At 40.5% G+C, this 26,841-nt stretch overlaps 1 protein-coding gene across 1 annotated transcript in view; it reads left to right on the top strand.

Moving 5' to 3' along the window:
* The window catches only part of UPK3A (uroplakin 3A), a 56,881-nt gene extending 30,040 nt beyond the window's left edge, over positions 1–26,841 (top strand). The window contains 5 exon segments of the mRNA XM_086886294.1: positions 23,364–23,395; positions 23,398–23,505; positions 26,555–26,617; positions 26,620–26,672; positions 26,674–26,841. Of these exon segments, the coding sequence (XP_086742420.1) occupies positions 23,364–23,395; positions 23,398–23,505; positions 26,555–26,617; positions 26,620–26,672; positions 26,674–26,841 (424 nt within the window).

The raw sequence follows: 26,841 nt of genomic DNA, 5'->3' as shown, positions 1-26,841 counted from the left end.
TGTCACTCCAGCAGGGCTGCAGCCACCATTTAATCAGACTGCTACCAACACCCTGACCATCACGGTGTCAGGCTGTATTCTGACTGTCACTGGATTATTTTGTACTACTGCATTTTGATTTTAATTTTCCTAGTAAAGAACTGTTACTTCTGTTCCCATATCTTCGTCTGAGACCCTTAATTTCAAAATTGTGATAATTTGGAGGGGGGGCTTTTACATTTTTCCATTTCAAGGGAGGTTTCTGCCTTCCTTAGCAGACACCTGTCTTTTCAAACCAAGATAAAAGTCCAATATTCATTGAAGTGCATGTTGAATATCATCCAAACCCATGGGATAAAGATGCAGCTATTAGAGCTAGTTATATTTGATTATTTTAAAATAATAAAAAGTCATCAAAATTGAGCCTTCCACTGTGGAAGGATATCATCAGTATCTCCACCATAAGACATAAGGTTTAGATTTTCTTTGCTCAAGAAATGCCTAAAGGATCTAAGGGAATGTGAAGTGCATATGTGTAAAATCAATGTTCCTCCATGAACTCTTCTCTCCCAACCATTCAATTTGCACAAATAATACTATATAACCACTAAACATCAGATTTGTTTAAAAACTTTTTGCAGTCCTTTGATGCTGTATATAATGAATTTGCAGAATATCAGAGCAGTTATTCATCTTTGTATTTTCAGGGCATTTGGAATGCAAAAGATCTATGTAAATATATCTTCTGGCTTATTTTCACATCACCTGATGTGAAAAAAGAAAAAAATATAAGGAAGATAAGAAACTTTGGTTGGAAGATTTTTCTTTAGAAGTTTTGCTTACTTAATTGTCCCATCTCATCATCCTTGATCTTACAGATGATGTGGGATGCAGAATGCTGACTCAGGTGCATGTGCCCCCAGTTCTCATGGTGCTCTTTACCACCTTTTTGCTTACATGTCATTGCCTGCTTTGCTTCCATCCCAGCGTTTCCAGTGTTACTCAGCACCTCTCTCATAGTGTGATAAAAATGTTGAAGCTGTATAAAGTATAGGAGTTCACAGCATAACAAGTCAGTAGACCCACTAGGCTGAGCAAGGCAGAGCCAGTACCACACCTCATCCTTGTTGCTCTGGTGCCCTCTGCTGAAGTAACATTCTGTCTGGCTTCTGAGTCCCTCAGGGAGGGACAAGAGCCTCTACCATGTGCCATATGCTTCCACCTCTTTATCTTGATATATTTCCATTTCTATTCTGTCTCAGCAGAAAAGCAGAGTATGACCCTTTACTTCCTTTCCTTCCTGCAGCGGTACTTAGGATTTGTTCGTTTAGAAATTTGTTCTTTTCCTTCAATTCTGCATCACATTTTACAACAGCCTTATACTGAGATTCAGAATATTACATGTGAGTTGAGATGATAACAACTATGAGAACTATATTTTGTAAGAATTCCCCTCTGTGTGTATGTGTGTTTATTAAAGCATTAATCACTTAAATTAGCAATGTAATTCTTGTTCCTTTCTGGAAGATTTCCTCATGTGCTGTAAGAATGGAGGAAAACAAGAGACAAGTACGGCAATACACTCAGCACAGATTCCTACAGTAAGTCAGTACTTTTATTTAGCTGTACATAAACAGCCTTACTCTCACTTAGCAGGGATACCTAAATTGTAAATGTTGTAAAAACAGCTTTTCAGGTTCTCATAACAAGCAAGATGAGGACCTGTCTGATCTCCTGTTCCAACAACTAGATCTTGTGCAACTCCGCACTCATGCGAGTTACAGTAATTACATTAGGACTAAACTGACATCTGAGTAATTTTTCCAATGGGATTTACCAGATAAAGGACTTTTACTACTTGTAAAAGGCAGGATTGTCTCTGTAGTCACAGCACTTTTCTTCAGTAAAAGACGATGATTTCTTAGAGTTATCCTTGCTTCATATGACCCATAATGACCCCAAGTTTGATACTAGCTTGATTTGAGAACCTGAGGAAAGACTTCTCCATTGCATCTTCCAACAAACAGAACTGTCAATTCCCACAGGAAAACTTAGGATCAACCTTCCCTAATCCTAAAACATGAATAACTGCATAAAACAAGTTTAGGTGTTTTTATATTAGTGTGGATTTCAAGTAGCAGCTGCCTGTTCAGAACTCAATCCTAGCAGTTTTTAAAGTGTCTTATTCAGGCAATTGCAGAGGGACATATTTGACACTTCATTCCTCAGTGGCTTCTCAGAAGAGACCTGTAAACAAAAGTCAATTTTATAATATATACATATGTATACAATACATACATACATACATATATATATATATGTATATGGCTGCAGCTTATATTAATAAACAGTTCACAAAAGATTCTTTTCAGTGACAACTTATCAAATTCGTTTAGGTGGACTAAGATTATTTTTTGGAGATCATGGCTGTATGGTAATTTCCAATAGTCTTTTACCAGATTCTACATATCATGTCTTCTTTGATAGGCACATTCTCACACACATAACACCTACTTTTTTGACAAGAATTTCCTCTTCTACTTTTAAATTTATTTTCAGCATCATATTTTCAGTTTCTTCTTCCTCTCATTGCTGCACTGGTAAAAAGTTACACACCATTCCAGCAGTTCAATTTCAGCAGGAAATACTGAAATCTGTGAATTGTAAATGTACATTACAATTTGTTCTTGTTGTGTATTTGTTGTGTTCTTTTGGTTTTGGTAAATTTTCATGAAGAGTGACATCATTAATCCTAAAATTTAGGGATTTTTTTTTTTTTTAATTTGACACTTCAGCTACAAATTTTATTTTTTAACTTGCTTAAGAAGAACACAAGTTTTGCAAAAAAGATGTTATATTTTATTGTTAATTTTTTCAAGCTTGCTTGTAGACTTTAATAATCTGACATGTCATATGATGCTGCCAATCCTTCCCTGATTGCAGCAGGTGAAGGAGGCAGTATTTACAGAAAAACCCAAAGTAAAATTGTTGAAAGGAATCAGTAAGTTCAGTGAATACTGCTGGAAATAGCTCTTATTATCAGGCAGAAAGAGACAGTATTTTTGAATTGGTTAGTTAATTATTTTTGATGTTATTTTTCTACATAATCTACTGACATAATTGCTAAATAAATGAAAGTGAAAGGATCAGAACATCCTGTGAGGACAGATGGACCTTACATTGTGTATACATTTTTAAGGTATTGAATTAATTTAATTTTAGCAAGAGTATTATCAATTTCTCAGGGATGAATAGATATTTTTTGCATGCTCATTGAGACACATGGAAGGCTGTGCTACGGGCACAAGTTCTGGCCTGTTAACAAACCTCAACTATGTGGAGAAGCAGGCTTTTTGATTCTATTAGGAAAGTTTCTTATTCTAACACATGAGGTCACAGCATCTCCAGTTTGTTTGTCCCCAGTGCTTTTGATTTTTTGGTGGCTTTGCTGGGCAGATGTGCTACCTCCATGAAAAATATGAACCAGAAAATAAGTTATTGGTCTTTCTTTGTGTAGTCCTCAGTGTTCATATTTTGAGAGCAGTTGGACTCCAGCAATTTGATATCAGAAAGTTGTTTATGTGGCAGTTTACAACTGTCTCTCCCAGGCAGCAATTTTTCTTATTGTTTCCACTAACACACAGTGCTCTGCAAAACGAAAAACCAAAAAAACTCAACAACAACAACAAAAACAAAACTAACAAAAACCAGTGTTCTCTATTTTCATACACAACCACCACCTTCTCCTTGGATTTCCTTCCACAGGATGCACATATGCATGTAGGCACTTATTTGCATGTTAAACAGAAGAGATAAAACTGTTTCTACCCTTCACAGATGAGTCAAACATTGAAAACCAGTTGGATGCAAACACAGTCATTCATTATTCTCTCAGGTATAACAGCTACAACTTACAAGGTCTTGCAAGGAGAGGCAGGGGCTGACACAAATTGACTTTGTCTTGCAAAAGAAAGACAAGAGAGATAATGAGGGCAAGTGGAGGTTACCGGATGGGAGAGAATTATTTAATAAACCACTTGCCAAGAAAATGCTAGAAGGCATGAATGGCACAACACATGCATGACACAACACAACACAAGCATTGATCAGTTCCTAAGGGACTGGGGCTGCATGGGAATTTTTGAACTAGCTAGGCAAGTAACTGAACAGTGTGTAATATGTCAATATAGTGGTTTAAGTTTGAGCTTCCTGGACAATGCTCCAAATAATGTAATGGGTTTAGCACTGGCTTTTTTTTTTTTGCAGTGCATCTACTAAAATTACTTACTCATTTGCTGCCATGAGCTATGAATTAGGAGGAAGGCAAAGCAGGCTCAAAACTTAAAAGGTATAAAGAAAACTTTATGAACAGAATTAAAGAATAATAAGAATCAGAATAAAACCTTCCGAACACTTCTCCTCCCCTGCCCAACTTTTCCTTCCCAACTGACAATATAGAGACAAAACCTGGGATTTTCAATCAGTTATCACATCTACAATAGTCTTTCATCAGTTCTTGTAGGGAGAGGAATTTCTCTGGCCATGCCATGGAGACTTCTCCACAAGAAACAGTTCTCTCGTGGCTTTTTAATTTCCATAAATAGCAGCTGCCCAGAAAATCTGCAATCCTGAAGTTTCTCCCATCTTTCACAGCCTTCTCACAGCTGAGTTCATGGGCCATGTCAACTTATGGGGTATTATTTTAAGGATGAGCTGCTAAAAAAGCAAAGGTTCTTTCCATCTATCTCTGAGATCATCTTCATCTCTGGGAACAGAGGTCTTCTTCTTTCCTTGGGGGCAAAGGGTCTTCATCACCCTCATCTCTGTCTCTGTTCAAGCTTCTCATGGGACCACAGCTACTTCAACATCTGCTTTGCTTCATTATGGATGCCTCTGCTCACATCCACAGTTTGAACACTCCATCCCCCCATACTCTTTCATGAATTAAAGGGAATATTCTTGTGTATCACAGTCCATCTCCATGGCCTTACCAAAAGAACTTCCAGCCCAATACTAAGGCACCTCCTCATTCTACTTCTATCTGGGACTTGACTCCTTCTTTACTGACCTTGGTGTCTTCATGTTATCCTCTACATGTCTTCACTCTGTCCTTTTCTCTCACTCGAGAGAGGATCAATGTTTTGCAAGTTTCATCTGTGCAGTGAAAGGGTTCCACCAGCCAGCTTGAGAACTGCTCTAAGCAACACTTTGGGCGGGGAACTTAAAATGTATGGTTTATTGGTATAATTGTCCTGTTTTTAACAGATGAAATTACAAGTATCTGTTGAAGGCAAGTACATAGAGAACAGTGAGAGGCGCTGGGGTGGTTCACTTAGAAACTGACAAGTGGAGTAAGACAGGATCTAGAGGACAAGACCAGACTGGGCCCTGTGTTTGTCACAGAGAAGATTATATAGCCCTGTTGCAGGCAGCAGCCCCATAGGCATGGTAAGGTGGGGACCATGAAGTCATACCAGACCTCTATCGCTCCTCAATTGTCTTTTCCCTCCAAAATCCAATACAGGGACTAGAGAGCAAGACAGAGTTGGCCTCTATACTCACCACCAAGATACACCTGCTATGGGTAGCAGCCCCTTGGGCATGGTAGGTGGGGGCAAAAGGCCACACTGAACCTCTGTGATTCCCTTTTGTCCACTCCAACCAATTCATGTCACCAATTCCACCAATTATTGTGCTTAAGGAAAATCTGAGGTTTTATTGTTCCCACTGTCCACACCCACATCAACAGAAACTACTATGACTCATCCAAAATTAAATTTTGACTCAAGAGAAGTAAAACATCAAAATCAAAAATGAAAGTTTATTGCTCAAGCCAAATGACTTACAGAAAAGGAAAAGGGGGGTTTGTTATACATGAGTGTCATGGAGTTACTTTACCTTTAAGGGAGTTGGAGTTGCTGGGAACTGCCTGGAGTCTTTTCTCCTGACCAATTATCGGTCATTGCTGGGAATTGACAGCAGTTTAGGCCATTGAAAAGTAGGATCAACTTGTGAATCCTACCTTAAAGTGTAAAAGCAGAGCTCTCTGGGTTCTCTTTGTTTCCTGGCTGTGGAGGGTGGCGGAGCTCCAGGCCTCCCGTCCCTGCCCAGGCCATGCGGCCGGGCGGGGATGGGGCCGGGCCTGCCCCGTCTCCCGGCCGGGAGATGGGGGGGGCCTGGGGAAGGTTTTCCCTGGGCCGGGCCGAGCCGATCTCTGGCTCGGCTGCAGGTTTTGCTGTAACTAATTCACTAGAAACTGCCCAGTGAAAAAGGAGAGAGGCCCTGGACTTGCAGCGGGTTGGAGCAGCGACCACACTCTCCAGAGCAGCCATGAGGAACTTTTCATCACAGACGGCTCCAGCTCCTGTTCGGCAGAGATCACCAAACCATCTACAAAAGCCTGGGCAAGATGTTAACTCTTTCATTACCCAGATGAGACTTGTGGATTAATCTTTTTATCCAGAGAGAGAGAGAGAGAGAGATCAACATGAAAAGAGACTTTATAAACTACCAGTGACAGGAAAGAAAAGAAGCTTCAGGAAAGGTAGAGAATTAAGAAGATGCTTTCATTAAGCTGAAATATCTCCCTGTTAAAACTATGGAGATGGACAATGAAGACCTGAAAAGAACTCCTTTAATTCATGATACAGGATCTAGAGAGGAATAGTGTTCAAAGTGTAAATTTGAGTAAAGAGTAATTATAGTATAGTGAAGTGCTGGGAGATTAAAAGCCTTGAGAGGCCATGAGAAAACTGTTGGGAGATTTGAAGCCCTGAGAGGCCATGAGAAAACTGTTTTCTGGTGAAGCTCACAGAAACAGATGAAGAAGACTTTTTTTGCTTTGAATAACTTATCCTTAAAAATGCTATCTCTAGACTCATGGCCCATACACACTTCAGAGTGATGTGAAAATGGGAGGAGTGAACTCTAATAATAGCAGCTCTGAGCAGCTAACATTAGGGCAATAGAAAACTATAACAAAAATAGTTTTCTTGTGAGAAACTCCATAAATTAACAGGAAGAAACTTCTGTTTCTCTATAAAGACTGGTGAAAAGACTAGCAAGAATTGTGACTGTTTTAACCATCAAAGTTCCAGAGTTTTTGTCTCTGTTGTCATGTAAACAAGGAAGTGGTGGGTAGATAGGGGATGGAAGGGTTTTTCTGGAAGTTTATTCTGGTGTTCTTGTTGTTGTAGTTTGTCAATAAACTTTCTCTTTTTTTCCCCTTTTAAGTTGTATGCCTGTTTTGCTCTTGTTCTAATCCATATCTCACAGCAAGAAGTAAGTAATTTTCTTAGTTATTGGTTTAAAACCACGACAATGAGCAATGTGATGGTTGGCTCTCACAATTAAGGGATGAATATTATGTGTATATTAAGAAAAGTTTTATAGATGTATAGTTATGTTATTATGTTCTCTCCATAGCTCTCTTTCCCTTCCCCCTTGGATTGTTGTCAGTGGAAGGGGTATTTGGGAGCGGGCAGGCTGGTTACCAGGAGGTGTGGCTTGGTAAGGCCTGACCTTCAGTCAAGTTATAAGGAAATTATCTCCACCAATGGACAGCAGAAAAAGTTGACTGACAAGACTTTGGGAAGGGCCAAGAGTATAAAAAGTGGAACATCCATTGTGTAGATGAGCACATAGCAGCTTAGGCTTATCCTCCCAGCGTTGCTCTTCTCCTTATTCAGTTTTCTGTTGTATTTTGTTAGGGTTTAATTAACCTTTGAAATTTTAAAAGTGAGGGTCATTTCTTGCAACTTTCATTCTGGTCCAGGAGCCAGTGGCCTAAATTTGCATTCCACCTCCAAAAGTCAATACATCCAAGGATTGGTCCCAGCAGAAAGTGGTCAGGACGGAGGAGTCTTGCTGGCCTTGTCTCCCCTCGGCCATGTCTCATATCTGAATAGCTGGGGGTATGTGCCCCAGGACAAAAATCTTCCTCTTACTGTCCTCCCTGTACTTGGAAACTTGTATTTGTACCACAATCATATGACAGTCCTCTTGCTTTTTCAGCATGTAAACTTCAGGCATGCTATGGTTCTCTGCACACTCTTTCTCAGACTTAAGCACCATCCTGTATGGTCAGCCTCACAATGTACAAAGAGCTTGATATATTTTTGCAAAAAAAAAAAAAAACAAACCAAAAGCCAAAACAAAAAACCAACCAACCAACTAAAAAGAACCCCAAACAAACAAAAAAACCCAAACCAAAACCAAAACAAAATGAAGAAAAAAGCAGTTGCTGGATTAGCCCTTCTCCTCACAGCCTTTCAACTGCACAATACACCCTGGGGCTATGCACCTTCCTTTTAAAGCTACATGAAACATTATGGGTTTTGCTCTCAGAGATCCCAGTTTCAAACATATCTCCAGGAGCTGATCCCATACAAAAGGTCCTAGAACAAAAGCCCAGCTCCTGCCTTAGCATTCTACTCGGAGCATAAGAAACTGTCTTGGTTTGAGCCATTTTAAAGAGGTGGGCACTCTGAAATCAGTAACCTCCCCTTGATTTCCACCAACCCCTTATCCACCAATAAGGCATGAAATACTAGTAGAGATATGTAACAAAATAACAGCTTACAGACAAATGAGATAGCATCCAGTAAAAAATAACAATAAAGAACTGGTAGACATAAAATTGCTAAATCTCAGGAACCTCGTGGGAACAAAGTGACAAGACTGTGTCAACCCCTACCAGGAAGGCAGGAGCCACAGAGCAGCTCTAGAGGCAGATGGAAACTCTCTGGTCTGTGTGGGCTCTGCGCTGCTGCTGAAGGGGGGAAGGACTGGCCTGTGGGCACCGGCACAGCACCGCCTGGCCCCAGGAACTCGCTGGCTTTTTTCCTGGCTGTCTGCAGAGTTTGCAAAGTTCACTTTGAAACAGTTTCTAATTACAAAATGAGGTGATTTTGTGTGGCTACTGTTGCAAACCTGTTATAGATAGGTAATGCAATGTTTGGCTCTCGCTATTAATGGATGAGTATTTCGTGCATGTTAAGAGAAGTTTTATTGATATTATTGTGATGTATGTTAAGAGAGTGTATGTTACAATATATGTTAAGAGAAGTTTTATTGATGTTATTGTGATTTGTTCTCCCCTCCCTATCGTAAAATCAGAAAGTACCTTGGACTTGATTAGCATAAGAGATCTGATAGCCTGTATGCCTTGGCAGGAACAGAGCTTTGGAGATTGCAAGAAGATTGAATCAAGTAGAAGAGATGTAGCAAAAATATATGTTTGTATGATGTTGAACACAATCATTGTAGTAAAAATTACTAGCTTTTCTAGAATGGTATATAAGCAGATGTAACCCACAGTCAAATCAGATTCTGATCACAAAGTCGGTTGTCCCCATCTCTCTTCATCACCAACACTTCCCCTTTTGTATTGTTGCCACTGGACAGCCTTGGTAGTCAGGGAATTTGGGAGGAGGGCAGGGTTGTTACTAGGAGGTGTGGCATGGCAACACCTGACCCCCAATCAAGTTTCAGGAAAATGGTCTCCACCAATGGACGGTGAAGAAGAGTTGATTGGCAGACCTTGGGAGGGGCCAGGGCTGCCCAGTGCAATTCCCAAGGGTTTTGGGAATGAAAGGGGGAGCACCCATTTTGTAGATGAGTACATTGCAGATGGTCATATGCTTCCTGTGCCATGTCTCTTTCCTTATTCAGTCCTTCTGTTGTATTTTGTTAAAGTTTAATAAACCTTTGAAATTTTAAAATCGAGTGTTGTTTCTCACAAACCCAAACCAACCACCTTCAAAGCAGAGCTCCTGCCTTCACTGAGAGTGGCCAGGAAAAGGAAAACCTCTGCTTCCCTAGTCTTCTCTCCTGGAGCAGGGAAGTCAGTCAAACTGAGCTGGCTCTCTGGAGCAGGGCACCTGTGCAATAACTTTTAGTTTTTCTTTCTTCCTAAATAAGTTATCACAGAGACATTTACCACCATTTCTAACTGTCCCAGCCTTGACCAGTGACATGTCTGTCTTTGGAGCTGCCAGGGACTGGCTCTGCCAGACACGGAGGGAGCCTCCAGCAGCTTCTCACAGGAGCCACCCCTGTAATCCCCCACTACCAAAGACTGGCCATGCAAACCCAATACACTGACATATTTGTCTATGTGAGATGCAGATAGAAACCTTTTAGTTTAGATTGACTGCAAGAATGACAGAATATGATGGTGTGAGTAGCTGAGAAGGAAAATGCATAGCATCAGCATGTTTTGACAGAAGCAATGTGGTGGACTGATACAATATTGATGCATTTTCCTCAGCAAGAAGTAGCTGGACATTTCAGACTCTGCAGAGACTGAAATTATGTACATATAGCTGAGCCTGGAAGTGCAGCGCACCACACTTGTGTGTGCAGTAGACAGGCTGCAAGGAAAAGTAACTGTGAATACATGTTTTCAAATGGAAGGGAAAGCAACTGAAATCTTTCTATTCTGGCATATTTTCATTGAGAGAAATGGCCTTAGGATCTTCACATTTGATGGTCTGGAGATAACCATGGTGCACTTACATCTCTGTCAAGCACACACCACCATCAAGTGGATGCTCCCACTGTTGCCATTCAACAGCTCCACTAGACAGTGCTGTGTGCACACCTAAAACCCCTCAGTGTAGCTCCAAAGGTGGAGACGTCTAGTCAGTGTCCTCAAAACACTTGGGTCAGGACAAAAAGGTTTTGCTGACCTTCCCATTCTCTGCACAAACTCCTATTTGCACCACATTCAAACTCCTTCTCAGTTATATGTGCTAATACATTCCATCACACTTACAGAGTCCAGATCCAAACTTGAAAGCATCTGACAAAAACATAACTCACAAAAACTTGCAGGTGAGAAAGCTGTTGCAATCAATCCATCCAAAGACTGCTCTAAGAGACAAGACAGCTATTTCTGGACTTTACCTGTTTTGGGTCATCCATCATCTGTACCTGAAACACTGGGGCTGTGTGTTTTCTTTTATATGGTAAAAAGCTCTCATTTTCTTCCAAAAGCAAGTGGCTGTTGGAGTCAGAGGCACAGGAAATATTCCCTTATCTGTGCTGACAGGCTCTGACACTCAAGAGAACACTGAGTTCAACTTAAAACTATGGAAAAACCTTCTAGAACTAAGTAGAGAAACTGATAATGTGAGAAGTTAGACAGAATTATATTGTCACTGTGAGAAAGGGGTTTAAGCTGTATTAGTGAAAGGGGTTTAGGGTTTAAGCTGTATTAGTGAAAAAGAGACAGCGTGGAGGATGTGGGGTTTTGTCCTTTTCTCCTTCCTCTTCTCCTTCTTCTTCTAGGGTTTTTGGGTAATATTAGGTGACTGGATGAAAGAATCTGCATTGCAGAACACAGGTGTCTAATTATTGGGTTAGTAATGAAAATAAGTTACTTGTCATTTCATTATTGGATGGGCTGACACTTAAAAGACCTTGAAGAGATACTTCTTCAGCCATTTTGCACCTTGTTACCCTACTGTACATAGCTCCTCATACTTACTCCTGTAATTATGTAATATAGATAAGTAAAAAAAACCATCCTAAGCCCAAACAAGAAAACAAGTTCCTCTCTCGTCAATCTCCATCCTGGGGAGAAGAACTGAACCAGCAGTGTCACACCCCGACACACAGCCAAAATTTGGATTCCACTTCCAAAATTCCATCCTAATATCTGTATGTGTATTCTGTGGTACAAAGAAAGCTTTGCTATAGGATGGACAGCAACACACACATCTCTATTCCTTAGCTTTTGCTTAAAGAAATGTTCAAAGTTCACTGTAGCTTAGTTTGTGGTAAAATCAAGTGTGGGGTGGGGTCTGCATCAATGAAATGATAAATAGTACACATAAAGCACATGCACATCACTAGCAGTTTATTCTATTGAAATTATGTTGTATCCTTCCTCAAGCAATAGCACCATAGTTTAAATTCCCCATCCATACAAATTCATAGAATATCATTTGCAGCCAGCAGTTCTTTATCCTGCAGTTAGGATCTGGTTTGAACCCAGAAGAGCAAAGAAAGCTTCTCTTTTTTCTCTGTATAAACAGGAAAAAACTTTGAAAATTCAAAATATACCCAAAAACAAGATTAAAACCAAACAAGGTTAGATGTTGGTGGCAAAAATGTAGTATATTTTATTTAATAGTAAAAGAGGGAAAGAAAAAGGGAAGAAAAAGGAAAGGGAAGGAGAAGGAGGGAGGGAAGGAGGGAGGGAGGGAGGGCTAGTCACAGGTTACTTAGGAGGGCTTTGCTGCTCCTCTGCTTTCCATTTAGTTTTCCAGGAACAAGGCCCTGTGCTTGGAAACTTGTAAGGGAACTCATTGACAAATAGGTGGAGAAAATCCTGTTTGATCTGTGGTATGTGCCATCTTTCTTTTCACATTGGTCATGGAGAGCTTTGTCTTGTTTTTGTTGTTGATATAATCGAGTTTTTTTGCTTTGGTTCTCACCTTTGTGTTTTGGTTCTCATCTTCATGTTTTCTTCCCTTCCCTAAGGAAAGGCCTGGGCTGGAGAAGTAAAACTTTATTTCAGGAAGATTTTACTTGATTTTTATTATATAGCTGGTGCTAAATGTGCTGTGTTCGTGAATGGAAGTAATTAATTTTCCAGCAGTCATCAGTTTTCATGGAAGTCTATTACACATGCTGAGAAATCTGCTCCCTCACACATGTTGTGTCGTGTCTTTCATCAGGCCTTTCTCTTTAAAGCAGGTACAGCTCTCCCTTCCCTTCCCTTCCCTTCCCTTCCCTTCCCTTCCCTTCCCTTCCCTTCCCTTCCCTTCCCTTCCCTTCCCTTCCCTTCCCTTCCCTTCCCTTCCCTTCCCTTCCCTTCCCTTCCCTTCCCTTCCCTTCCCTTCCCTTCCCTTCCCTTCCCTTCCCTTCCCTTCCCTTCCCTTCCCTTCCCTTCCCTTCCCTTCCCTTCCCTTCCCTTCCCTTCCCTTCCCTTCCCTTCCCTTCCCTTCCCTTCCCTTCCCTTCCCTTCCCTTCCCTTCCCTTCCCTTCCCTTCCCTTCATCTTTCCCTCTCATGTCTTGCAGAACACTTAAGACTACAGTCAGTTAAGAGGGATTACTGACTGGAGGAGACTACAGACGTTACACTTGGTATAAATCTATGCAGCTTCATCGGCTTCAGCTCATTTTGGCTTTGTAAGTGGTATTCCCATTTATCATATTGGACTTATGATGTTATCTTCCTGGATGATAGATGTGTATTGTTCTATGCTAATTGGATAGGTTGGATTGTGGCAATGACTTGTTAGAAAACAAGATAGATTATTTACTTTAAATTGTAGTAATTTTATTAAATTGTAGTAATTTGTAAATTTAGTAAATTTAGTAAATTGTAGTAATTTTGCTGCCCTGATTCATGAAGTAGTTCAGTGTTTAATACAGAAAGCCATGCCTGACAGTGTTAGACCTGTGTTACAAAGATTCTCCAAATTCTGGCATGTCAGTGTCGGTATCACCAGTCATCTTTTTGACAAAATTACTTTGTCCAAGCAGGACCATGACTGTGTAACACTGCAAATACCTGAGCTGCTGTGTGGCTCTCACCAAGTATCTCTCTTGTGTCCTGGGCATCCATTGCACTTCAAGCTGACTCTGCAGATGAGAGTTCAGGCTTATATGAGCTATGCACTCACAGAAAGTTTGATAGAATAAAACCAATAATAATCAATCATCTTTGGGATATGCAATTCTTAATGAAAGAACTGAGATTGATGGAAAGTAGAGCAAAAAGTGTGTCAATAACAGGAGCTGAACTGCAGCGCTCTGGTAGGTAAACAAATAAAAAGATAAATAAAAATCATGTGAGCTAAGCATCAGAACAGAAATTAAGCTTTGCTTGGTTGAGATCCAAGTACAAGTTTATATATTGAGGTTTTTTTTGTAGCTGCCCTGGGCTTTGCTTCTACTAGATAGGGCACTGCAACAGCAGAGCTATCATAGAAAGTTGACAGGTTGGATGAGTGCTAAGCTAAATATAATCTTTTTTAATCTAGAAGAACTAGAAAATGAATTAGGCTAGCTTAAAGTTTTCACTTCAGGCTACCAGTAGGACTGATATGTAATCTCTATGTATAAATAGTTTTAAATTATCAAATTTCTCCATTTTAATGCTCTACTATTCATCAAACAACACACAATAACTGGCAGTGTGATATGCTCTTACACTGCTGCAGATGTGTAATGAAACAGGCCAGGTTATGTGGTTTAAGTTAACTAATTTTGTTAACTCATACTCTGCTTACCAAATTGCAAAGGCCTGGGAGATGATGCACATGAAGTCATGTGGTTCAGCTGGAAGCTGTATCACAGCAATTTACTGCTTACCTGTGATTACCATTAGCAGTCATCAAGTAATACATTTATCATACCAGTTGCTGTGAAAGAAAAAATTGGTATATTTCATTTCCAGTTTTAAAAGTACTTAAGGATGAAAGAGCACATCTTTCTTTAATGTTTATGATGACCTGGCATGCTGGACTTCTAGAATGACCTCTGCTGAAATTTAATAACTCTACCAAACAGGATTCTTGGAGCTAGCTACAGCTTTCTCCTGAATGTTTAACAACAAACATAGGGGGAATGATCTTAAAAATATAAAATGCAGAAGACATCAATGAAACATTCTGTCTTGTTCGGTAGAACAAGAACTACAGCCAGGCTGGAAGAGGGTGAAAAGCTTTTCTACAACTGACAGTCTGTTTAGTACCTTTTCACTCTCATTTTCAGGAGTAGTGTACTAGGGATAAGCTTTAGCAGGCATTGTGTACGATTGTTTGCTATTAATCCCAAAACCACCAGAGCAACTGAGGTGCTGAAGTCAGCTGTTTCTGGGTTAGCAACAAAACCAAAACAGAAGATGTGACTTCATTATTGTCTTCATGTGTGAGGGATGATGGTCAGCAAAGATGTGTTCCTAAAACTGTCCATGCTCTACTCCTGACCTCGTGGTATTCTGCTTGGTCTCTGGTCTAGATTAGAGCAGTTCTGGGGCACAGAGCTTCACATGGGAATTTTCTAATATGACTTGTTGGACTGTCCTGTCTGCAGCATATGTACAACTAAATCCACATCACGCTGCATTGCAGCCTTCCTGAAAAAAACATTTCAAAATCATTTAAATGGGTTTCAGTGAAAGACTTCTTAGTGAGATGACTGTTTATAATGCTGATGGGCATTTCTTTGTACAGAACCCAGTAAGTCCATTTGGTCCCATCTTTCCATGTGCTTCTTCCTTTGGCTATCTTCTTGTCATAGGCTTCATCCCATTAGGTATTCACATGCATTGGCCAGGTTCTCCTGGAGCTTTCTCCTTTCAAGGCTAAATAACTACATCCCTCTCAGACTCTTATCTAATGCCAGATGTTTCATACTTTTAATGATTTTAGTTGCCCTTCCCTGAACTCATGGCAGTATGTCCATGTCTCTCTCATAGTGGGGAACCCAGACCTGGACACAGCAGTCCAGTTGTGACCTCCCAGGGCTGAGCAGAGGGGAAGGATCAACATCCTCGACCTGCTGGCCATGACCTTCATGCAGCTCTAAATGCTGGTGGCTGCCTTTGCTGCAGAGCCCATTGTTGGCTCCTGGGTAACCTTTTGTCCACAGCAGTCCAGCTCCTCTCCTGCACAGCTGCCTTCCAGTCAGCTTGTCCCACTGCATACTGGCATACAACGTTATTCCTTCCAAGTGCAGAACTTTGACTCCTCTTTGTTCAATTTACGAGATTCCTCTTGGTCCATCCTCCACCATGCCCAGGTGCCTGTGGGTGGCAGCCCAACTATCTGGTGTATCAGCCACCCCTTTCAGGTTTGTTTTCTCCTGTAAAGTTGCTGGGAGTGCTCTCTGGTCCATCACTGATGTCATTAAAGCAGTCATTGGTACTGCTCCTACACTGACCCCAGGGGTACACCATCAGTGTCTGACCTCCAGCAGGACCTCCCACTGCCAACCACAGCTCCTCGAGCCCTGACATTTGGAACTCCTTGCTGTCTGCTTCTCTGGTCTGCTCCTCAGCAGCTGGTCTGGGAGGATATCCAGAGATATACAGCCTAAACCATGACTTTCAGAGCCTCATCTCTTGGTATGCAGTGATAATGAAACCAAACCACTCCAGAATTAAGCCCCATCATGCACCAAATGTGTATATAATACACACATGCACCTGTGTGTATATAAAAAAGCACAGCTGGATCTCAGCTCCTGAGCAGGAATATCTGTTTAGTCTGTGTTCCACTCTTGGAAGCCAAATGCATTTAAATTATTTCAACATTTCATACATTTGGCACACTATATATATATGTATAGTGAGGCCTTTCTTTAAAAAGGTTCTGTGCCTGAATGCTTGGAAACTGTAAGTGAATTTAAGGGTTGTATTCTATGTCAGCCCAAAATTGACCAGTGAATTGTATTTCACAATTCTTTTTTTAAAGGCTAAAACAACCAATACTTGAATGTAGTTAATAAACTTTCCCAAAACATGTACAGTTTGACCAGAGAACACTAAAAGTGGAGAGCACATCAATTTGTATTCCTCTTTGAAAAGTGGGAAGCTGAAAGGACAGATAAACAGGTTGTTTTCAGAGGATGCCACTAACTATGCATGATCTTTTGGATCCTCATCCAAGGGCCTAAACACAAAACTTTTTCTAAAGGCAGAAATTAACAACTAAGAGCTGAGACAAGTGCACTGCAGTGGTGAGTGGGCTGGAGATGAGAATAAAGATGGAACTGAAGCTGTTTAGAAAACAGATTTCAACAAAATGCTTCTCACTGAGTCCCACTACAAGTGCATTGAAAGGAGAAAGCAAAGGTTTAAATAGCTTTATATAACAAAAGACAAGTTTCTGCCTACCAGACTAAGTAAAAATATCTTAAAATGAAGTTCCTTGAGATAAGCTTGTGATGGAATCTGCTCAGTCCATCAGATGCTAAACTAGGAACCATGAGAGCTGAGACATGGGCTTTCCTTACTATTGCAACACTCAAGTCATCGCATCAGAATCCCCATTTAGACAGAGGCCACAGCAGTGCTTACTATTCTAACAGAATCTTTTTATGACAAATACATTTGGGTTTAGCTTTTCAGTTATATCTATCTTTATAGGGCTCAAGGTTTAAACCTGTTTGACTGCAAAGAAACTTACACCAACTTAGCTGAAATTCTAATACTATTTTCTCTATTGCATCCCTCTTCCAGCAGCTGTTTACACTGAGTCCTGTTTATCATTATTAATACTTATTAATTTATATTTGCCACTAATATTAGTTGAAAGTTTAGAACACTAGGAGTGTATGAGTTAGGAGAAATACTGTCTTTCATTTCTTATATTGTTTCTGAAGTGGTTGTTTCACTTTCTAAATGTAAAAAAAAAACCTAAACAACTGGAATGTATTTTTGTAAATGCCTTCTACAGCATCAGATTGACTTTTCTTCTGCCTTGAATCATTGAGAAAAACTGTTTACTGCCAAGATATCCACCATGCACATGTAATGGAAAACTGCTCAGACTGTTCACTGAGTCCTCAGAGGTATAGTGAACATTGTTTATTTCTCTCTTTAGCACACTTTTATAGGGTCCTACAGGGTTCTCGTGGCTTAACCAGCTACTATTGGTTAATAGATATTGTTTAACATTCTTTTCCTTATACACAATGCCATTGTTTTTCTTTATTCTCATTGTTCCAGGAGAGTTTCAAGGACACTGCCCTTCAAATTGTTGCCTGGGTTGAAAGCTGGGTTGAGCAGACAGGCTTTTAGTAAAATATCATGCTTTTGTTCTGTTAAAATGTTTTCCTAAACACATGAGCTCAAAGAAGCCATAGGAAAACACTGAGGCATCTGAGTCTATTGTAAACTGAAGCAGTATAAATGTTATGTTTGTCTTGGTTTGGAAGACAGGTGTCTGCTAGGGAGGGCAGGAGCCTCACTTAGAATGAAAATGTAGATCCTCTCCCTCTGAATTACTATAATTTTGCAATCAAGGGGCTCTCAGGCAGAGATCTGGGGATAGGAATAACAGTTCTTTACTAGTGTGTATAACAAGGCACACAAACAACAATAACTACAGCTTTAACAACAAAACAGAACCAGGGACCCCGTGGCAGCTTTCTCGGCTGAGACGGGAAGGGATGGAGGAGAGGCTTTGCTTCACAAACCCCTCGGGCAGCCAGTCCCGGTGCTCCTGCAGGGCTCTGAGGAACACTCAGCTGGAACAGCAGGGATGAGCTGAGATCCTGGGCTGGTGGCTGAGGTGGATCAGCAGCTCCGCGGCGGTGCCTGGCACTGGCACACGTCCCGGCAGGACAGGGGGTGTGAGGCCATCAAGGAAGAGGGAAGGAAAGGAAGGAGAAGAAGCAGCAGCTCCACCTGGGCGATGGCAAATTCCCTTCTCCAAGCCGCAACATCTCCGAGTGAAAGCAGTGAGAGCTCTGCTCTGAAGCTGAAGAAAACCAGCGAGCCCTCAGCTGCCCCCACCCTTCCTTTTTCCTGCCCACCCCTCCCTCCCCAGGCCCAGCCAAACTCTGTGTTTCTCAAGCATCCTGTAAGCACCAGCAGTCAGCAGGTTTCCCTGCTGGTAAAAATTGGGTAAAAATTCCATAGGTGAAATGGAACAAAAAGAAGGACACTTAGCCCCCAACCATATTGAATTCCAAACCATACAAACACAGCTGAGCCAAGCCTTTCTCTCCCTTTTCCAGAGCAGTGGTAAATCACAGTAATTTAATACCCTGTAATGCCTTTTCTTTCCCAAATCTCTTGTTCTAGGCATGTACCAACTGCACTTGTTCATGAGAACTTGATATCTGTCATATTATCAGACCATGAGAAAAACAATCTCTAAAGAATTAATCTCTTGATGCTGCTCACTGACATACAGAGGTAACTCAATGCAGGGCTGGCAGCAATCCTGCTGACATGTTCCCATGTCTTATGTTCAATTCAGAGTTGAACAAGAAGTCACTACACATAGTCCTTTGAATCCTGAAGAGCAGCAGAGAGGAAACAGAGCCATTTAAATGTTATTGGTAGGAACCTATATGCAAATTATAAAGAGGATTACATTATCAAACACACACAAAATGATCTTAAGTAACCAGAAATAAGGATGTTGCTTAGAACATGAATGTTGATAAGCAGCAGGTGGGCATTCAGTATCCACACATAGGGATGACTCCATCCTTCTGTACAGCCTGCACCACAGATAAGGATACCAGGGATGTGCATATCAGAATTTTTCCATGAGTCCTTTCAAATGTCTTGTAAGGCAAATGAATAGGGCTCTTCTGTGATATTGGCTGAAGAATAAGGAACAAGACTCAACAATATCTGATTCATGTGGTTTTTTTCAGGGATGGTTCTGGTGTAGGGTTTGCAGATGGTTGTTGACTTCAAACAGCATCCATCACACCAGCATAAATTATATTGTCTACACCATAAATACTAAACTCAAAGCCAGAATATACTGTTCTTCTAGAAATGATGAATTAGCTAGTGGGTTACAATTCAGTGAGTAAAGGAAGTCCTTACCTAAAGCTTTATCCACTTGTAATTACAACATCAGGGACCTAATCAATAATTTTTAAAAAATCTTTTACTCCAATCTTACTGCAGTAGAATTTGTCACACTGCTCAGTATAGGAGCCTCATTGTGTTTTATTTCACGTTCATATAAAACTGCAGCTATTGCACTGAAGTTCATCTGAGTCCCAAAGACATCAAACTGCCTTCATGAAGTGATATTTCGAGACTGTAGAAGATTCAGAAATGTATTCCAAGCCCAAAAAATCATTGTGAGGGAAGATCCTACTCTCCAGCTGTTACAGATATCAATCCCAGTCCTCAAATACTAGTAGTGTTGTGTCATTAATACTTCCTCTTGCTTGCAAACCCAAAAAAGCTGTATTTTATCTACCTTGTAAAAATAAATTTAAAGGGCTCTATTACACAAATATAGAAAGAGCAAGGAGGTCAAGTGAGGGATTACACCTACCACTTAGGGAGGCCTGATTCCTCACATCAGCCAGGGAAAGGGTCATGGCACTGACCCACACCAGGCCAGCACAGTCACATTGCCTCTGCACAAACCCAGTTAACAGAAACTGCAGGCTAGGGAATGTAACTAGAACAAGATTAACAGGCCAAGAAAATTAACTCCATCCCCTGTCATCTTTCCTTAGTTCTTCATCAAAAAATGTTACTTTGGTCATAGCTAAAACACACAATTATCCAACCTCTCTGAATTACCAAAGTTATTTTCTCTTCTTCCTCCTCTGCAGCAGAATGACTCCTAATAGTAGCTGATATTTAGAACAAACCCTTCAACTAGCACTGGATTCACTGAAGTAGGAAAATACTACCGTTTTCTAAGTGAAAAAATGTGAGTCCAGTCTCTGACTTGCCTGGCACAAATTATCCCTCACAAGGATAGGCAGCAGCATATGGTCTTTGCTTTTATTAGAGATATTTAGACTATCATGTAAGCCCAGGGCTTTCATAAAAAGATATACTCAGTGGTTATTAACAGTATGAGATTATAGTTAAAGCAGGTAACTCTAGACAGTAAGGCATTTCCTCAGCAAAGAAAACAATAACTGCTGTGTAACAAAGAGGTTTTCATTTAACCTCTGGCTTCTATCAGCTTCAAATGTTCTGCAGTTGTTTGGAGTTTACTGGAGTGACAAGATCTTATATGTGATTTCTGAGGGGAATGCCAGAAGCAGCAGTTCTTGTGTCTGTAAGAAATGTACCTCAATGGAGCCAGGCCAGCTTATATTGAACAATGATGTGGCCCTGATTTCTTAAGCAGGAAGTTATTTTTCCCCAACCTGGTGTTTCCACTGCCTGTCCTTTCAGGTTTGCACAAGATTAATTGTAACCAGATGATAAAGTAAGTTCAAAGTTCTCATTTTTCTGAGCCTTTCTATTTCTGTATGGAAACAGATCTCTAATGTAAGGTGAGTCATGATGCTCCAACCCATACAGCCTCCACACTCAGCACACAAGTGTTCCTGTGTGGAGGGAATGGAGGATGGAGGTTATTTCCATCACACCAGTCCCTTTGGAACAGAGTGGTTTGCAAAGCTCTTCTGCAGTGTCATAATGAGTACACACAAAGGGACTTCATTAGGAAAGGAGGAAAAAATACCCTGAAAATAATTCCTGCAGCCTTGTGGTATAAATACTGTGCAATAGTGACTAAGAGTTATTCACCATTAAATGAAAAGCTGCATTGCTCAGATTTCCAGGCACTGCTTTGTGACACTAATAGCAGCCACCAGGACAAGCCCTTCTGAAGTCTATAGTAGCTGACTGATAACCTCTTTGAATAAACCTGTTGATTTCAGTGCTGCCCTCAAATGGTCGAATGTTCTCACAGCAGCATCAGCATGAGAGCTGCTTCCCTTGCCATTATCCGTTTCAGGACAGCTGGTACAGGAGACTCAGCAGCAGAGGTGGCTGTAGTTCCCATCAGGGAACCATGCCTGAAGAATGCTGACTGGACAGAAGAGAAAACTTTTCCACTGTTTGACATAACACCTTGGCCACTTTCACAATATTATAATGCTGCAACTCTGTCCTTAACCACTTTTAGCTGTCTCTGCTTTCCACCACTCTCCCAAACATTGATTGTCTCTTTTATGCACTTTTAAAAAATATCTCTGCTTTCACTTCCATATTCATGGATATAATTTTTAGAAAATTAATTCACAAAGGCATTACTCCTCTTTCAGTGCATTCCTCAAGGCCTGCACTCACCAGGATATCTGCAGAACCTTACAAGCTAATAATATCTTGTAAGTGACTGAGCAAAATACAAGGAATGTTTCTCCACTGCCTCTTCAGAGACTGAGGTTTGAAAGATAAAGTTTCGAACTGTCCCTAACAAAAACTTCAGTAACTGCTGTATTTTGGAAAATGAGGCACACTGTTTGAAGGTAATTAAAATAACTTGTAGCTGATTAACTGTTGCAAAGGTTCAGAGGAATTCTATTAGAAGAACTTTCAGTTAAGTGAATTAGAACATGGCTATGCCAAAAACTCGTGAGGATCTTCCAAATTCTTTAGGATGGATTCTGTGCTCACCCTTCAGATAGATTATCTCTTGACTGGCAGATGTCATCACCATGTTTTTTAATCTCTCTATTAAACACTTTAAGGTGTTTAATATGTAAAACCAACATGAAACTGGGCTTGCAAGGACTGTACATTTTAGCCTGTGCAATGTACTGGAGAGATGGACTACAGCAGGGTAGCTCTGTTCATTATGTCTCCAGATAAGAATGTAAAGAAGGGCTGGATTTTAGGCCCTGGAAAGTTCCACACATTTCACAGTCTTTTGTAACTTCAGATCTTATCCTTCTCAAATACTTATGATCTTCACACAGTCCTGGAAAACCAAGGCTACAGGCAAGTTTTTTTCTCATGGAGCAATAAATCCAAACTGAGTCTAGAGGCTTCTATAAATTCCCACAGAATTGCCTACAAGGCAACACAGAGAAAGAAAATTGTCCTTGTTGCTTAACTGAAGATACAGGAATTTACATTGATCTCTTCTCTTGCACTTTCCTCAGGAACATTGTAATTACGCTGAGTTTGTTCACATCCTTTAAATCCAGACAAGCTCCCTTGACTTCTGTGGAGTTTATGTGGATTTACACAAATATAAATAAGGATGAGATCTGGTCCTAATTTAGGACACATCTGCTAGGACAGATCATGCTGACAGAGCTTATTGCCACGTTGATTTTCTTTCTTGGTGACTCTTCTGAACGTGAAGCAAACCCAACAATCTCAAAATCTTAAAGGCAATGTTATCCCTCTTATGGCTGGTGAATTCAGCCAGAGCATAAGATGGTCTGGTACTCAATTAAAACATGAGGGCTTGGGAAAATATCCACGTAAAAAATAATGGCTAAAACTTTCACTCTGAAAGGTGATTTACTTTCTGTGAAGTGAAACTCTATTGACATACTCTCAGCTGCTGGAAAATCAATCTCCTAAGTACTAGTTTGCATGACTACAGCCCATGGAATAGTTTGCCACATTCTTCATCTTGGCAAGACTGTAAGGTGGTCATGCAGAGTTTTGTATGAGTGATAAATTCTGAATTTGTTTGATGGCTATGAATCTTAAAAAAAAATTTCAGCCTTGAAATAAAAAATTTTGCTGTGATTAAACGCCTTAAGCTGATGATTCTTAAAACTGGTATTTTTTTCCTGCTCTGCTGCAATTTGCATCCCCTTTTTATGCTTTAATGTTGTTTGTTTTGAGTCAGAGCTTTCAGGGGGAAGAGGAGAAAGTTTTTTGGGTTTTGTTTTTGTTTTGTTTTGTTTTGTTTTTAATATATGTTTTTTGGTAAATTTCTTCTTTAGATTAAAGCTTGAAGCCTCAAACTGCAGCCCCTCAGGTTGCTACAGTTCCACTCTTACTACAGTTGGTCTAGACAAACTTTTTGGGTGTTTGACAACTCACCGCATCCAAATAAATCTTATAATCTACTTGTATGCAGTGAAGGAATCAGGTGTGTGTCCTGCATTGTGCCTCTCTGGAAGATGATGTGACCTTCACATGAAAGCCTTCACAAATTCATGGGAGTGGGTGTGAATGGGAAAAAAGAGAAAAAAATCTGTAACTGTAAGATATATAGAACTGAGCCTCTGGTCTTAGTTTTCATTAGGGTGTTATTAATATATAATAAAAATATTTATTTTTTATAATTATTATTACTATTATTACAATTATTACTATTATTTACCACTTTAGTGGTGCTGAGTACTAATACACTGTGCTAGCTGACTCTGGTAGGTGTGGAGCAGCACTATCAGCTATCCAAGTTTGCCAAAATTTTGCTCATGAAACACATTTTGATGCCTTGTCTTTGTCTAAATGTGTAAAAGCCTGAACTCCCCTAAGTAAAACTGTTGAGAAATGTTGGGTAACTGCTGCTGTTTGCTTCATAGAGTAGCCAGCCTTTGCAAGCCCTTGCAAACTGATTAATCTGTTTTTTCAGATGAAGGCAAGTCATGCTAGACCTGTGGTCACAGATGCCTGCCTCATGGCTTCATTCAAAAAATGAGTTTCATAACTCTTGGCAGCAACATCACTGGAGAGTGAGAGCTGCCTTCCCTGTTCCCCACTGCTCTGACACTGTCCAAATGCCACCTAGAGCTACTCTGTGAGCTGACAGAAATTAAAGCCTTTCTTATTTCACACCTTCTCCCCTGAATGTTGTATGCAGCCTCCTTTTTTGAGAAGCACTGAGAAGAGACTTAGAGGGAGCAGCGATGAAATTGTTCTGTCTGTTGGCCAATCTTAAAACTTTCACTGCTGGTTGTTGCCACTTTGGACCAAGTGGAAAGAGCAGGCCCTGGCTGGTTGGAAGCTATAACCTCAGACACCATCCCATACAGCTAACACAGACAATTGTGAATGCATGGTATTCTAGGATACATCCTGTGTCTGAAGAGCACACCTTCATTTGTCTAAGCCAGGTTGCAACTGCATATAAAAGTCTACTGATAAATAGTTATAGCTGCAAATATGGTTTGTGTTAGAATTTGCATCAACCACCTCATCTTCTGCAAATTCTGTGGTGAAAACTTCTTAAACAAATGAGTGAATCTATACCAAACTGAATGCTTACAGAGAAATATCTTCTGCTGCTATTTAAGGCAAGCAGATGCAAACTTTTAACTAGAGAGACTGGGAGAAATTTTGTTTAGATTTGTCTCTGGTCTCTGTCCCTTGTTTGGTCTGCAGGGAAGCACATTGGCTCACCTTTAGATGCCTCCTAGAGCAGGAGGAAGGAAAAAAAAATTAAGAAAATGAAATTGTCATAACAGCTTATATTCAGCTCTATTGGTAAGAAAATACAGCAGCATCCTAAAAAGCTGAGGGTGTGGGGAATTTCTGGAAAAGCACTGTAACTTTTGTCTCTATCTTTATTAATGCCACTATCAGACTTACCTAGTCAGGTTAAAAAAAAAAAAGAAAAAAGAAAAAGACTAACAGCACTCCAAAAACTTCCCTATTGCTGATTTACCAGACTAGGCTAAGAGTGCTGAAGTGGAGAGTGGGAGAGCTGGAAGACCTAGCTGTAAGAAGTATTATAATTTGGGAAAGTTAGCCTAAAGAAAGAGCATGTCTTGGGTAGTACCTGTTTGCAAGCCATTGGCTCCCATTAAAGACAGGGTTGTCAGAACTCTACTAACTTGAGCACTGACCCTCAAGTTCTATTTCTAAGTTGTGCCAGAAACTTCTTCCTTTTAAAACAGATTTAATTTTGCATGGGATCAGAGCTAAAAACATCTCACAACCCACCAGTTGCAGGAACTCTCCTCCAGGAAAACAGCAGAAAGCTTTCAAGCAGAAACTGTTCCCAATGTACCACAGCTTTGGAAAAACTGCCATTCCTTTGATAGTAAAAGATTTTAAAATCATAGAAAATTTGGGGAGTTAGAAAGAAAGTTAGGCTTGGCAAGCCCTGGAAGAAGTGTTAAAGGTAGGCCCTGGGAAATGTTAGGCCTTGTGCTTGCTAAGATCATGTGAAACTGCACCTGTGTAGTCAGTATATGATAAATTATATAAGTTTTAGATGTGATTAGATATAATTATTGTTTAAAGAATCATGAGAAACTATGTTAGGGGTTTGATAGAATCAATGTATACAATAGAACAATGTAAGTTTAATAATTAATATGTAAGTTATATAATGATAGAGCATAAAAATATGTTCAGCTGGAAACCAGGCTGGGTCAGATTTGGGTACGTGTACCCCGACACCCAGAGCTCTTTGATAAAGCACCTTCATATAATCATTCTGTGATTATGTGTTCCTGAATGCTAACACCTTCACTGCTGACAGCACTGAAGGAGGCTATAAAAAAAATTAACAAAAAAATATTAACTTCCAATTACAGAGTTTGGAACTTGTGCCTTGGCTGTTCAGCAGAGGAGACTCGAGAGGGGCATCTAAGCTTCCAATGGATGCAGTCATGCTTTGCTGGAAGATGTGAGGGCTTTCAGATTCTACTGGAAGCAGTGGTGGTCCTGGCTGGCCAAAAATTGAGATCCCTCATGGTTTCCTGCAGCCCCTACACACTGCGATCCCGGGAGGTCCAGGTGCTGTGAGACCAAAGGGCTGCTGTGCCAAGAGATGAACTGTGACTACAGGAACTCTGCCTTGGATACAGGATTAAGTCTGAAATGGCAGGACTTGCTGGTTGTTCACTGGAGTCATAGATGGGGAGGGGGGCAGGAGGAGGAGCAGCCTTTGCCACCCTTCTTCCTACTCCATCAGATTATCTTTGGAAAAGAGGAAAAGAGCTACTAAAAACTGTTGCTCTGAGCTACACTGAGATCTTTTACAGTTTCTGAGGGATAAGTGTAAAGAGCTTCACCAACAAATTTGCAGGAAGGGTTAGGATCACAATACAGCCAAACTGGTAGCTGATTTTTGGTTTGTCTTGTGAGTATTTTGGGGCAAAAGTGAAAGATGTCAATTAAATACATGGTGAATGGAAAGGGCTAAAGTTGTTTTAACTGCTTTGTTAAAAAGGTCTCTCCAGCAGCAAGTGCAATAAGCTCCATGGTGACAGACAGCAGCAGCAAAGTGCTTGACAGCACCTTCCAGCAAGCAAGTGGGGACAGCTTGGACTTTATAAGGCTGCTTTGTTCCATATATACAATTTGTGCATTGCCTCCAAGACTCACAGGTGCAGGAGATGTCAGGAAAACTTCTCATATCCTGAAACAGTATCTCTTCAGAATGGGGAATGATGGGATTTGCTTGTATGACTCAAGCTTTCTAGATGTCTGTAACCCACCTCTTGCATTAGATACAACATTACAAATATAA

The sequence above is a fragment of the Cyanistes caeruleus genome, chromosome 4 (genome assembly GCF_971803275.1).
Source record: "Cyanistes caeruleus chromosome 4, bCyaCae1.hap1.1, whole genome shotgun sequence".
NCBI classification, from domain to species: Eukaryota; Metazoa; Chordata; class Aves; order Passeriformes; family Paridae; genus Cyanistes; species Cyanistes caeruleus.
This window is presented reverse-complemented; position numbering and strand designations above follow the sequence as displayed.